The sequence below is a fragment of the Monodelphis domestica genome, chromosome 1, assembly GCF_027887165.1.
Source record: "Monodelphis domestica isolate mMonDom1 chromosome 1, mMonDom1.pri, whole genome shotgun sequence".
In the NCBI taxonomy this organism is placed as follows: domain Eukaryota; kingdom Metazoa; phylum Chordata; class Mammalia; order Didelphimorphia; family Didelphidae; genus Monodelphis; species Monodelphis domestica.
The window spans coordinates 400160525-400176411 of NC_077227.1; the positions used below are offsets into that span (position 1 = coordinate 400160525).

A 15887-nucleotide genomic window follows, 5' to 3' on the forward strand; every position below is an offset into this window, starting at 1 on the left:
ATCATGTGTGGTGGAAAGACCAGGAATGGTAAGCTGAAGAACCTTTTGGCAGTTGTATCATCTTCCTTTATTTTTTATTTAGAATATTTTTCCATGATTCCATGATTTATGATTCTTCCCCTCTTCCCCTCCTCCCTCCTATAGTTGACAAGCAATTCCACTAGGTTATATATGTATCATTGTTTAAAACTTATTTCCATGTTATTCATATTTCCAATAGAATGATCTTTTAATGTCAAAACCCTAATCATATCCCCACCGAACCACATGATTGATCATGTTTTTCTTCTGCATTTCTGCCCCTACAGTTCTTTCTCTGGATGTGGATTAGAAACAATTTTTAACCATTGGTTTCTGACATTTTGCAATTCACATTCTCTTCCTCCTGAGGCAGTAGTCTGATAGAGGTTATATCAGTACTTTTATGCAATATATATTTCCCCATGTTGTGACTGAAGACATCTTACATATTCAATTAAAAAAATCATAAAAGATGCCATGTTTCAACCTACAATCATATTCTAGCAGTTCCTTCTTTAGCTGTGGAGAGTGTTTTTTGTTTTGTTTTGTTTTGTTTTTAATCATGAGTACCTTAGGGTTATCTTGGAACTTTATTTTACTGATATATTTTATTTAGTCCTTTCTCTGGGATTTTAACATTTTTGTTCTTTCAGGTAAATTTTGTAATTGTTTTGTCTATTTCTGTGTAATAATCATTTGTGATTTGGTATAGCACTAATTTTATTTAGATAGTAGCATCATTTTTATTGTATGGGTGCAGCTAAGTCAAGAACATGGACTTTTTCTCCAGAGAGAGAGAAGGAGATTTTGAATTCGTTTTTGAGTTTTTATTAGTAATATGTAAACTGCTGATTGGCATGCTGATGTTTTTTGTTTATTTTTTATTCTTTTCTGAAGAAATTACTCTTCTGTTTCTTTGGTAATTCTTTGGTGTTTATTGCACAAACGCATCATTTTTAATCAGTTCTCTAGTTAGAATGCTATTTTTTCCAGAGATTATTGTGAATTATTTGTAAGATTTTTCTATGCCCCCACCCTACTTTGCAGTCTTTCCCCTCTCTCTCTCTCTCTCTCTCTCTCTCTCTCTCTCTCTCTCTGTCACACATATGCAAGGTTGGATTTACATAGCACTTTACATTTTTTAATTATCTTCTGCATTCTATTTTTATTATAGTTTATATACCTGTCTTATCTCCCGAACTAGATTATAAGCTCCTTATAGTCAGAGATCCCATTTTATTTGTCTTTGTATTTTTCTCCCCAACTTCCAGTTCCTTGTACAGGAAATAGATATTGAATTAAGCAGAAAGAAGGGAAAGAAAAAATACTAAACAAAAAAATGAAGCTTTTTATCTAAATATTATTTTTCCTAACTGCCTTTCAAGAGTACTGTCTTTTACACTAAATATTAGCATCCTTGACTATTTCCACATGTTTACTTGTTCTCCAAATGAGTTTTTCTTTTTTCTTCCACTCCATAAACTTCTTGATTCCAGTGTATCATAACGTTTTTAGAGCTTTAACAACAACAACAACAAAAAAGCCTTTCTTTGATGAATCTATTTCACCTAGCTACTTTCCCAGAGCTTTACTCTCCTGATACTGGGGGGAAAAGTTATCTTCACTAAATGTCTCTACTTCCTCACTTTTTCCTCTTTCAACTCTTTATAAGAGAAATCCAACCTTTCATAGACAATCCCCAGAGTTGTTGTGAGGATCAAGGGAGATATTTGCAGTGCCTGGCGTATAGTAAGTGCTTAATAAATACATTTTCCCTACCCCTTATTGCAGTCATTTCCAAACATCTTTGTAGACATTCTTTTTATCTTCTGTACTGTCACAATAATCTTTCAGCTGTAACGATATAGTCACTACTTGTCTGCTTCAGGATCTTCAGGGACTTCTGAATAAAAAGGCCTAACTCTTTAGCCTAGTACTAGAAGCCCACCATATACAATCTCTATCTTTATAGAAATGTTTCTCTTTTATTGTATATGTTGTTTATTTCCATCTAGAGTGGAAGCTTCTTGAGGTTAAAGAATATGTCTTAGACCTCTATATGTACACAACACCTTCTATACTAGGAACATTCATGATAAATACTTGTTTATGGTTAAGAATATATACTCTTTATTGATGATAGAAGCCATTATATAAAAAAGGAATATTTCATCAAATATAGTTACAATTATCTTTGATGGAGGGATAGGGAAGTATTTATCATATGGAAAAGTAACAGGTAATTGGATCATAAATCTAGAGCTGGAAGGGACCTTGGAGATAATCTAGTTCACCCCCTTTATTTTACAAATAAAGAAACTGGGGCCCAGAGGAGTTGTTGCTTGACCAAGGTTGCATAGGTAGTTATAAATTATAAGAGGTAGAATTTGAACCCAGAACCTCTTGCTTTTTCAACTGTGCTGTGATTGACTTATTTTGCAACTGAATTTTTTTTTCAAAAATGAGAAATTTCTGATATTACCTGATAAAATTTAGTCTTTTTTTTGTATGTACTTTGTCAATTTTCCTGTAACATTTAAATTAGACACAAATTAGGACTAAGATCAGAGTTAAGTTGGATAAAATGTAAACATAACTCAGGATCAAAGTCCACATCCTGATAAGGAAATGTCTTTTTTTTCTGATTTTAAAATTTTTATGTAATTAATTAATTTAGAATGTTTTCCATAGCTATATGATTCATGTTCTTTCCCTCCCCTCCTCCCACCCCCCTCCTGTAGCCAACAAGCAACTCCATGGAGTTTTACATGTGTCATTGATCAAGACCTATTTCCATATTATTAATATTTGCATTAGGGTGATTGCTTAGAGTCTACATCCCCAATCATATCCCCATTGAACCATGTGATTAGGCAGTTGTTTTTCTTCTGTATTTCTATCCCACAGTTCTTTCTTTAGATGTGGATAGTGTTCTTTCTCATAAGTCCCTCAGAATTGTTCTGGATCATTGCGTTGCTGTTAGTAAAGAAGTCCATTACATTTGATTGTGCCATAGTGTATCTTTCTCTGTGTATAAGGTTCTCCTGGTTCTTGCAACTGAATTTTTAATAATCCTTAAACTGGCATTTTACAGTCAATGATCTCTAAAAAAAGATATGGCTATTTCTTAGCTTTGGGTCTTTGGGAATAGGGAGTTTTAATTTATTCCTCTTCTACGAGTTTTGCAAAATGTGATAAAATATTTTTCTTCCCAAAACTACTTTGAAAGCTCTGTAGGTTGTTTTTCTTTGCTATCTAGTGCAATGCTTAGCACTTTATGCTAATAATATTTAAGTTATAATCAAATATGAGAAGGTGAGGTAGAGGCTGTCCTTTCTAATAATGAATTTTGTTAAGTCTGGGAGATGAAAATTCTTGCCACTAATTTGCATCAATTTCAAGTGCTTATATCTTAACTGATGAGCATCAGTAACCCTAACAGTAGGGAAAATTTCTCATTGGGCTTTCTAATCTATTCGGATTCAGTGATCTGAAGCAAGCCATCCCTTGAACTCCCTTTAGCCTTTTGTACCTCTAGTGTGCTACTTTCAAATTTTATTTTGCTGTTATAGTGATTTTGTGTGCCTACCTTATCTCCCCATGTATGTCTGCTGTTTCCATGAGACTAGGGAGCCATACCCATCTGTCCCCACCAATGGACCTTACATACAAATTTAGTAAGACTCATTATATAATTTTAATTGTTCACTTAACACCTATGGCTATAAACTTTCTCTGGTAAGTTAAAATGTAAAACTTGGATAAAAGTTAGACTATATAATAATCCCTCATAATATTTTCTTTATGGTATAGGCAAGTTTGAGGAAAATATTTTTATATTTTAAGTTAAGTGTTTTGAGTTTCACTTTGAGTTGTTTGTTTTGTTTTATAGAAAAAAAGATTCCCCTCCTTCCCAATTGATGATAATGAAGATACAGAAGAAAGAAAAACAGGTTGGTGACTATACCTCCCTTGAATTCGTGTCTAAAATATCTAGGTACCTATTAATGAGAATTGATACTGGCAGTATTAGCCTCACTCTTTTATTTCTGAAGGTATCTGCTTGTTTGGTTCCTCTGTCTGCATAGTAACTTAAAACTTAGCTCAATGGGTTAGAGAGTCTCACACACTGGATATTTTCCCCCTTATTCAGTACAACTTTAGAGAGATAGAAAGGTAATAATAACTGATTATGCTTCAAATTACAAAAGGATTTTAGGGGAATTTTTTTTATTTGACACATTTCTACTTCCACCTCCTGAAATATTGTTACCTTTGTGTATAAGATGTATTTTATTATGATTACTAATAATGAGACAGCATGACCTAGTGGATAGAGTTGACCTGAATTAATAAGGTAGAGGTTCAAATACAAGAGATGTAGGTAGTGGTAGATACAACAAGATTGGGCAGCTAACAGTAGATTAGATATGTAGGCTTGCTGAGCTCTTTTCAAGGCTGCTAAACTATATTTAATGTAGACCCCCTCACCCAATTTTCACCTGTGGCTCCAAGAAGCTGTAATATGTGCTATGGCCACATAACTGTAAAACCATTTCAAGTAGGCCGGCTAACCCAGGGTGAGGGTAACAGACCTCAAATACATCAGCTAGTTAGGGAGATATCTACACCAAGCACAAGAAGACTTTCAGCAGAATAAGTGAATGAGAACAATTTGTTCCAGTGGCCATGAAGGTGACTGAAGCAAACACTGTGAAGCACTTAGAGTTTAGTCAGACTTCAGAGATGCCAAGGTCATCAACTGCATCCTAAGCCATCACCAGTTTTCCTGACTTTTGTCTTGCCATTGGACTTGGATGAGTCTGGAAAAGAAAGTGAGAACGATGACTTTGTGCAGCTCTGCCTCTCATAAATCCAGTTCACATACCAGTTAAGACATCACTCTGTGATGTCACTGGCCTTGTTGGAAAATGAAGGTTGAACAACAGATATGTGAGGTAAGGTTGGAAATTCAGGATACAGTTGAAGTTACTGTGTGTAGTAGAATTTGGGGGGAACTTGCACTCCAGAAATCATTCTAATGGGCAGACAGGAGACTTGACAAGATGTTGGCAGAGAAAAAGTAGCTTTATTTGAAGAAGACAGTGGGGCAGAGGAGGGGAAGGGAAGGGAAAGGGATTCTGCCCACACCAGCTGCTTTTTCAGGGCAAAAATGCCCTCTCTCCTACATACAACCACAGACTTTTATAATAATCCTGATGCAAGATTCTCCTCCTTCCCTCTGTCCATTTCCATGGGGTGTGGGAAGGTGTGAGACTATGATGTTTCAAATCTTGAGCTGTGATTTTCAACATTATGTACCCCTAAAGATCCCCATTGATGAAAAAACCTGGGACTATCATAGGATTTTCAGCCTGGGACAGTAGAGATTGTTTTTTACTCCTTCAACTTATCTCATAGTTGACTTTCTTCCCAGGCTACACTCTTCTCAAGGTTTTTGAAAATAAATCAGGAAAACTAAAAATTTTATGGGGTGGGGTTGGGGGGCAGTTTTAGTTGTAGAAATAGTAAATACTAAGGGGTCTTGAAAATAGGGGTTACAAGCCAAATACTACTCTGAGAATTATACACTGAATCCCATTCCACATATTACTAAACTGGGAGATTGGAAGGATGGTGTTACCTTTGTTAGAAATGGGGAAGTTTGGAAGATGGGGACAGTTTGGGGGATTGGAGGCAGGAAGAGAATGAGGTTAGTTTTGGACATGCTGAGTTTTAAATGTTTCTGGAACAGTCCGTTCAGAATGTCCAATAGGCAATTGATGATATAGGACCTGAAGTCCCGGGAAAGACTTGAATGTAATATATAAATCTGAGTCATCTGCATAGAGATAATAATTAAATTCATGGAATGAGATTACCAAGAGAGAATATAGAGGAAGAAAAGAGAAGGAGGCTTGAGGTAGAACCTTGGAGAACATCTATAGCTAGGGACATGACATGTATAATGAGCCTTCAAAGGACACTGAGGAGTGAGAGAAATAGAAAGAGAGGGAAAGAAAAAATAGGAAATTCAGTAGGAAAAGGTAGGTAACTATCAAATACAGTAATTAGGATACATACAAAAGGATGAGGACTTTAACAATTTCAGTTGAGAGATGAGTTCAGAAGACATATTTTAAAGAATTGAGGAGTAATTTGGAGGAAAGATTTTGAGGCACCAAGTCTTGGAAGCTTTTTCTAGTATTTTGACTCAGGAAAGAAGGAGAGATACAGCTTGTGGGACGGGTGAAAGTTTTTTCTCAGGGTAGGGGAGGTTTCACCATGTTTGGCATTAGGGGAAGCAACCAGTACATAAGAATAGCTTGTGTGAGGAGTGAGATAGGGACCTAATTATGGGAAGAATATGGGAAGAATAAAAGAATTATTGTGAAGTATTCAGAGCCCAGTTAATTGAATGATTGTTTGCTGCTCGTCTTCCTTACAAAGGTACAGAGAATATAAACAATCAGATAAATATATGAAATAAGGAACAAAAACATGACCCAACCTTCCTTCATGATTTCATCTTTTTTCCTGGAGACAGCTAACCCAATCCTGCTTGTGTTGGATTCTTGATGAAACTCTAGAGTGCTAATCAAAGTAGATTCCTCTGAACAAAGCTGCTAGCTATTTTAGCCCATCTAAAAATCTACTTCCTTGGCTGTGGGTAACTCTAGCCTAAAGAATTAACAACTTTGCCCTTTTGCCTACTGAGACCTATCTGCCACATGCTTAGGAATCTCCTTTGCTCTTAAGCTCGTTGGCTGACTGGGCATCTCATTGAAGTCCTGTCCTCAACTCTTGTTTCCTTGGATGTTAAAAGTCCTTCTCTGGTGTTCAGAGATTCTCCTAAGATACAAGCTGTACAACATTGATGCTGCAGTTACCTCCTTTATTCTTCAGTCACTTCATTTATCCTGAAGATATAAATGGCTCTAACTTTTGGATATTCTTTCTCATAGTAGGCCTATTTCTCTTTACTCAGGTTTGTTTTCCTGAAATAGATTGATTGGGGTAGTTTGTGATAGAAGCGAGGAATAGATTAACACATATCTTAGGTTTTGGGGAGATCAAATTCTAAAGGTTTCAGAGGAAGGACAGATAGGTTTTCATGGCCTGAAATTTATGGGATCATAGATTTTAAACCGGAAATGATCTTAAAGATCATATTGTCCAGTCCCTTTATGATACGGTTGAGGAAAAAAAAAACACGAGTGAAATAACTAGCCCAAGGTTAGCAAGTGACAACATTAGGATTTTAACCTAGGTCTTCTGATTCCACATACCACATTCTTTCTACAAAGGATATTGGCCCTTTTGGGAAACTATCAAGAGTAAAGTTCTGAAGCCACAAAGACAAATAATTTGTGAAGGAGAAAAAGGATTTAGCACTTTTGGTCTTGTAGTTAGGAAGACCAATTTTTGAATCCTCCCTCTTATTACCTATGTAATTCTGGGCAAATCATTTACCTTCCCTGACCTCCATTTTCTCATCAATAAAATAAGGATGGTAATAGCTATAGTACCAATGTTAGAAGGTTGTTTTGAGTCTTCAATGACATAATAAATAAAGCCTTTTATAAACTTTAAAGTGCTCAAAAATTGGCATCTGTTATGAAGAGATGATCATGCTTACAGATGATCTCAATCACCAAATTAAAAGCTGGGCCAGGCAGCAGAGGATGAATACAAAAGTACAATCTAGCCCTATAATATAAATATTTCCCCTCTACCTCCCGCTTCTTGACTTCCCTCAAGATTCAGCTCAAATCCTGCCTTCTTTTGGAGGTCTTTTCTGGCTCTCCCTACTCTTAAGTACCTTCCATCTTGAGATTATTTGTGTATATATAGTTATTTGAATATTGCCTCTTCCAAAAGAATTTGCATTCTCTGGGTTGCAGGGGTGGTTTTTACTTTATATCCTTAATTCTTAGTACAGTTCCTACTGTGTTCCTACTAAGTACTAAATAAATTCTTTGATGCTCAAATCCAGGGCACTAGGCTCTGTTGAACTACACTGATGACTACTCAGATAACTCATATGTGTTTGCTGAGCTATTTGTCAGTTATCTTTGAAAGATCACAGAGATGTAGAGAGTAGACAGTGTACTGAAGGATGGAAGAAAGCCAAAAAACCTAAATTTCCAAAATGAGAAGAAAATGTACTCTTCATACTCTAGACCAGTGAGCTTAACTTAATTCCTGGGACGTTTTTAGATAATTGAATTAAAGGGATGAATGGTTAGTGAACATCTGAAAAAGGAAGTTGTCACAAAAGAACCAGTATGGTTTCATCAAGAACAGACCATGCTAGACTAATACTCTCATTTCCTTTTTTTGATGGGTTAAAAGAAGAATAGATTGGCAGCTTGTTGTATATTTCATTTATCTACATTTTAGCAAAGGTTTTGACATGAGTCTGGTGCTTTTTTTATGTAGCAATTCATAGTATATGTTAGGTGGATTCAAATTGTTCAGCTGACCAGATCCAAAGAGTAGTTAATGATTAGGTTTCAGTTTGAGAGGAGGTCTCTTGGAGTATCCCTAGCTTGGGCTTATTTATTTCATCAGTGACTTGGATAAAGGCAAAGGTGGGATGTATATCACTTAACAGACAAATCAAAACTAGTATGGATAGCTAACATGTTGGATGGCAGGATTCCTAAGGATCTCAATGGCCTAGAATGTTGGACTAAATGAAATAAGACAATTGAATAGGAATAAAGTAAAGTCTTACATTTGGGTTCAAAAGATCAAACTTATAAGTAGAAGATTGGGAAGATATGCATACAGAACATTTTTCTGAAAAAAGACCAGGTAGTTTTAGTAGACTATGGGGTTATGAGTCAATAAACAGTTACAGAGCAACTCAATTCAACAAGCATTTATTATTGAGCACCTCTTGTGCAAATTACTGGGCTAACTTTAGGGGATATGAAGATGAAAAGAAAGAAAAGAAAGTGCCTATCCTTATAAAGGTTAAACTACTGAGTGGCAGTTCCAGAAAGTACTGTAGTAGCTAGAAAAGTAATGTTAGAGTAGCTAGAAATGCTGGTACAGTCATAGGTTTAATTTTATTTAATAGAAAAATAACATCAATTACAAGATAATTTATCCCATTTATTTAAATATTGTGATCAGTTTTGAATAACATATTTCATTTAGGAAGGACATTGATAAGCTAGAAATAGTACAGAAGGCAGCAACTGGCGTGGTAAAGTTCATGCCATATGAGAATGGACTGAAGGAAATAGAATTCCCTGGAGAAGAGAAAACTGTGTGGTAGGGAAGGGTATGATAACTGTATGATAACAACCCTGAAGGGCTGTCATGAGTAAGAGATTAATTAAGCATGATCTGGGGCCAAACAACATTAGGAAGTAGTTTGAAATAAGAAAATTTAGACTTGATGTAATAGAAAACTATTCCTTCCTATTCCTTAGTTGCTCATAATCTAAAGAACCAGTTACACTTCAGCACAGATAAAAATTGTTCTGGCCTCAGATAAAATAATAAGATCAAAATTTTAGCCCTCTAATCATTAAAGAAATGAAATGAAAATGTCGACTCTTAAATTATTCTACAGATGAAGAAAAATTAAGATGGTGATTTGCCAAGAGCTCAGGGCCAGCCTTGCTCATGGCTTCAAGGGTTCTCAGTTAGGTGTGTCAGCAAAGACATAAATGAGTGATGGAAGACAGCTATGTGTGTCAGACTGGGGCCAAGCTTTGTATGGAACTGCTTCCACTAGGCCCAGGGTTGGTTTATTTTTGTATCCCAAAGATTACATACTTTTTGGCATACAGCTACATTATTCAACGTACGTGTTCAAATGCAGATAATTGGGTAAGTGACATATTAACTTTTAACAAATCGTTTGATTAACATTCTGTGATCATTCTATATTGTTACTATTGATTCTGACAGGATTTGCAAAGCTTTTGCAAAGGATAAATGATTTCATCATAGGTAGAATAGCTAGAGGTTAGTTTTCTCATTAACTTGTGAGGTGCTTGAACTTGTGGACAATCAAAGAAAATCATTTGTTACTTTTAATAAAAATAGATAATCAGAAGTTCTAGAGACAATCGACAAACATGGCAGCCAAGTCGAGGGATCAAAGGGGTAATAGAAACACAACTCAGTTTTAATACTAAACTAATCTTTTTTTTCAGAGCTTCACGGGGAGTTCCCAAGATTGATTTCAGTTGGTAAATCGAGTCACTGAGCCATGGTATATAGGCCTCTCCCTAAAATGATTGATGGATTAGCTTAGAAGAATTTGTTCTGTGCATGGGAGTGGGGAGTTTCTGAGCTCAGCTTTGTTAAGAATTATATGCATAGGGGCAGCTGGGTAGCTCAGTGGATTGAGAGCCAGGCCTAGAGACGGGAGATCCTAGGTTCAAATTTGGCCTCAGACCCTTCCCAGCTGTGTGACCCTGAGCAAGCCACTTAACCCCCATTGCCTAGCCATTACCGCTCTTCTGCCTTGAAACCAATACACAGTATTGATTCCAAGATGGAAGGTGCGGGTTTTAAAAAAAAAGTTATATGCATAAGCAGAAGTTAACCCATGATAGTTTTTTGGGGTTTGGTTTTGTGAGTATGATCTTTTTGTGGTATTCTGAGGGAATAATGTGCAAGCATTTTGCCCTTATATTATTTTTCCTGAAGCTGGGGAGAGAACAATAATCATAGCAATTGTAATAATAAGGAATGTTGGTGAGAGAAGTCACACAGAAGGGGGGCTGAGTGGGTGTCTTCATCCTGCCAAGGAGCCACTTTGTGACCTCTTGGCCTCTATATGTGACTGTGTCAAGAAATTGTGGTTTGACGGCCCCCAGCAGTGATCCTACTTTATTGCCTCCAATAGCATAATGATCTTTCTTTTCCTATCCTTCTGTCCCATATATACACCAATAACAATAGACATTTTATGTACTTCCTCAACTTAAAAAAAAATCTGGAATAATTCCTATTAAAAGACATGACGTAAGAGTTTTTTTCTTTCTTGTGTGGAATTAACAAAATAATATCCATATCCTTGGATTTTTTTCTTCTTTCTCTGAAGATAACAGAGAACACATCAGAGCAGAGAATATAGGAAATTCAAAAAAATTATGGAAACATGATTTCTAGTGTTAGAGATAGGTATCATATTTATGTACTTTAAAATGATGTTATACATTTTTGATGCATGTATGTTTTGTGATCTTCAGAAAGAAGTTTTTTGAATTTTTTATTTTGAATTTAATTTTGTAGCCAATAAAATGCTTATTATTGTCTGTCATCATATTATTATACTATTATCCTATAAATTAGTTTGAATCTCTTTTGCTTTATAACTGAGTCATGTAACTGAAGACTGGAAATCGAGTATCACCAAAAAGAAAAGAAAGACTATATCTATAGGGAATCCTCCCTTAACCTGATAGTTTTCTATGACAGTGGTAATTTTTTTTAAAAAAAATCATCTTTATTTAAGCAAATCTGTCAGTTTGTATGTATGGTGATTTAAAAATGGCCCTCCACAGTTGAGACAAATATCCTGCTCCCCCCTTTTTTATATTACTAAGACAATATGATCCTTGGGGCAGGGTAGGAGGATATACTTTATTTAATTTCTTTTCAAGTTTTTTTAGTGGAAGCATTATCATATATAAACTGTTATATATTATAGCTTTATTCAAAAATATTTCCCCAATTGTAATTGTAATAACAATTTGCAACATACACTTCCCAAAATTACAAGATCCAAATTGTCTTTCTTTCTTCCCTCCTCCCTCCTGGCAATGATGAGCAATTTAGTCTGGGTTATACATGCATTATCATAAAACTTACTTCCATATTGTTCATTGTTTTAAGACAATGCTCATATAAAAGCCAAAACAACCAAATAAAAAAACCAAAATAAACAAAGTGAAAAATAGTGTGCTTTGATCTATAGTTTGACTCCAACAGTTCTTTCTCTGAAGCTGGACAACATTCTTTGTCATAAGACATTTAGAATTGTCTTGTTTTGTTGTATTACTGAGAATTTGCTAGCAAATTTTTTCACAGTTGATCATACAATATTACTGTGTAACAATGTTCTCTAGATTCTGCTTATTTTCCCTCTGCATCAATTCATGTAGCTCTTTCCAGCTTTTTCTGAAATCATCCTGTTTATCATTTCTTCCAGCACTATAGTTTTCCATCACCATCATATGCCAAAATTTGTTCAGTCATTTCCTAGTTGATGGATGTCCCCTCAATTTCCAATTCTTGGCCACTACAAAAAGAGCTGCTATAAATATTTTTGTATAAGTGAGTCCTTTTCTTCTTCTTTTTTTATGTCTTTGGGATAAAGACCTAGTAGTGGTATTGCTGGATCAAAGTTTTATAGGCCTTTGGGCATATTTCTGAATTGCTCTCCAGAATGGTTGGATCATTTCACAACTCCACCAACAATGCATTAGTATCCCAATTTTGCTATATCCCCTCCAACATTTTATTGCTTTCCTTTATTGTCTCATTGGCCAATCTGATAGGTGGTACCTCAGTGTTATTTTAATTTGAATTTTTCTAATGCATAAATCTTTTTATATTAACTGAGTTCTATTTCTGGGTTCTCATTTTTGTTGCATTGATCAATTTCCCCAGTCTTCTCCCAGTAACCAGACAGGGGTTTTTTGTTCTGATTTTCATAGAATTTAAATTTTTTAAAATTGTTTTGACATTTTTGTCAAATTGATACTTCTCAACAATACCACTTAGAAAGTACATTTCTGTAAAGGTCTGTCAGTTGTTAACAGGAAAATTTGACCTTTAAATTTGATGTGGAGCAGGCAGGTGGTACAGTGGATTGATTTGATGCAGGCCTTGGAATCAGGAAGACTCATCTTCCTGAGTTCAAATTCAGCATTACTAGCTGACATTTTTACTAGTGGTATGACTCTAGGTAAGTCACTTAACTCTGTTTGCCTCCATTTCCTCACCTATAAAATGAGCTAGAGAAGGAAATGGTAAGCTACTCTAATATCTTTGCCAAAAAAATCCCAAGTGAGGTCAAAAAGAATCTGACATTCCTGAAATGACTGAACAGTAACAACAATTTGATAATATTGCACTAATATTGACTGTTGTATTTGACCAGTTTTGTTGTTGCTCAGTATTTATTGCTGAAGGTAATGATTCCATTAAATTTTTATACCATAATTTGTTAGCCATTCCCCTATTGCTGAGTGCATATCTTGTTTCTAACTTTTTATCACAAATAATATCACTGGGAATATGTACAGATACTTTTTCTTGTTGTCAATAACCTTCTCACAGATAGTCCCAATTGTATAATCTCTTGAGTCAAAGAATATGAACACACAGAGTTGTTTTTGTCTAAATGTGGCATTCCAGGTCATTTTAGTATCTTTTATTAGAAGACCCCCACTCTTTTTCATTGTTTCTTTGTTTTGAAATGCTTTTTTTAATGCTGTCATTTCCCCATTATTCTCCCACAGAAATCTTCCTTGTGAAATATAGTTAAGCAAAAAAAAACAAAACAAAACAATAAGAAACATTATTTTCCCCTAAGAATTGGGTTATGACTATCTAATTCTATGTTGATAACCACTGGCATTTTGATTATTGTACTATCTCCCTTTATCTTTCCTCAATATAAGGTACAGGGTTATAGTAATAGTGAGTGATAAGTGATTATTAATAGCTCTCTTAACTTTAAAACTGAGCAGCAAATAGTCATGGTTTTAAAAATTGATGATATTTTGCCATGTGGACTATTTTCTATTTTGAGGAATTAACTTCCAATAGTAAAGGGGGATGGGAAGGAAGCAGGAGACAGACAGACACACCAAATTGTATAAATGCCACTTTCATACTGGTAAACTTACATTCTAAGATCTCATTGATGAGGGTGTGTTTTAAGTAGAAAAAGCAATAGGATTTGAAGTCAGAAGAACTGATGTTGAACCATAGTCATTTGGCACTCCTATAGGTTTAAAAAAAACTTTTTTAAAGGTAGCTGTTCTGCCTCATCCTTAAGGTGTCATATATGTACATGTGTATAGATATACACATATAGCATATTTTACATATATATTAAAAATAATCTACATAGATACACATTTTGCCTTAATACTGGAATCCTTTCCACATTGTGACTTTGCCCATCATGGTTTATGCGTATCAGGGATCAGCATAAGAAATTAAATGGGAGTTTGGGGGGGAATTTTGCAGAAGCCACAGTTGCGACATGAAGGCCAACAGAGGCCAGCAAAAAAAATTTTACAAATTCAGATATGCACAAAATACCTGTATAGTATTGTACAATATCAACTTTTTTCTTTTAATATCATAAATACATGTAATTTCTTTTTTTAAGTTAAAATAGTCAAAGTCTATGAAAAGAATATTAAAGCTAAAAAAATTTTTTGTGATTTTTCCAGACCTCAGGAATGCCACTCTAACTCCTGCAATGTAGAAACGGACATCTGTATTTAGACCAATGGGGCTAAGTGAGTTGTTCAGAGTCATACAGCTAGGAAGTATCTGAGGTCACATTTTCACATGGGTTTATCCAGGACCTCCTGTCTCAAAGCCTGATTCTTCATCCACTTAGCCTCTCCACTGTGATCCGTAATTTAAACCTAGTCAATTATCTTGTCCTAGTTATGCAATTATGTGTGTGTAACAAGCTTCTGATATAATACAAATATATAATGAAGTATGATTTAACCTTTTTTTGTTGTTGAACATGCCAGACTGTGGATTTATAAAATTAGTGTTATCTTCAGTCTCAATTTAAAATAAATTAAAACATTTTTATAATAGCTTTCAATTTCCTTCATGACCTTTGGCATGGTCTTTAAAATATCCTCAGTGCTAACACATCTTCATTTTTTAAAATACGTATTTTGTTTTGGAATCAATCAAAAATTATTTCGAGCTAAGTCTTATGACTAATTCCCAAATCTCCCCCAGCCTTTTAAAAAACCCTACCAACTCCTCAAGATTTCACCTTATAATTTTTCTTTATTTCAAAATAAACTTTTAGAGGAAAAAAACTGTACTTGTTGCCTCGTCTTCTCTTATCATTTTTCAGTTCTTTGCAGCCTGTGCTTTTGAACTCATTGATTGAAGCTATATTCTCCAAAAGCAGTAATGATTTCTTAATTGCCAGTTCTGATTTCAATCTAGATGTTCCATAGGCAATTCAAAATCACTATGTCCAAAAATAAATTCGTTATGTTTCCCAAAAAGTCCACCCCTTTTCTGAGCTTCTCTATTTCTGTCAAAGGTATTATCATACTTCTATTTATCTAGGATTGCAAACTCAGTAGTATCGCATTCCACATTTGTAATCATTAACAAATCTTGTAATTTCTACCACCATATCATCTCTCCTATCCCTCTTGTTTAGGTGGTCAGCAATCTAGTTCAGGCCTTCATATCTTTTTACCTGATGCATTGTAGTAGACTCCCAATTCATCTCCCTGATTCATTGTTTCCCTTTCTAGTCCATCCAAAACAGAAAATACTAGGTATGCTTTCCTAATCCTGGATGGCATTTCTTAAGCTTATCTCTTAGTTTGAAGAGTTAAAGAGAACTGAACATGGATAAAATATTCTGCAGAGGTAATAAGATTGGTTCCTGCTCAGGCTTTATTGTCTTATTCCCCCAAGATTTCTCTTCTTTACTTCCTTGTCCAAAAATATGAAGTATAAAAGCACACTACATATGTAGTGCTGTATGCTATGCCTTTAGAGGTTTTCCCAAAGCACAGGTCTGGTTTACTTGATAAATTTAAGTGTCTTCTTATTTTCTACAGATTAATCTATTATCTCTCTTTGTCTTTTAAAGCCCTCAT

At 35.0% G+C, this 15887-nt stretch overlaps 1 protein-coding gene across 11 annotated transcripts in view; it reads left to right on the forward strand.

Annotated features, from left to right (window-relative positions):
* Positions 1-15887, forward strand: part of CHD6 (chromodomain helicase DNA binding protein 6) — a 210443-nt gene that overhangs the window by 78328 nt on the left and 116228 nt on the right. For all 11 annotated transcript variants that reach the window (XM_007474327.3, XM_056811874.1, XM_007474323.3 and 8 more), the window contains one exon: positions 3914-3974. In XM_007474327.3, the coding sequence (XP_007474389.2) occupies positions 3942-3974 (33 nt within the window). In that variant the 5' untranslated portion in view covers positions 3914-3941. The remainder of the gene's footprint in view (positions 1-3913; positions 3975-15887) is intronic.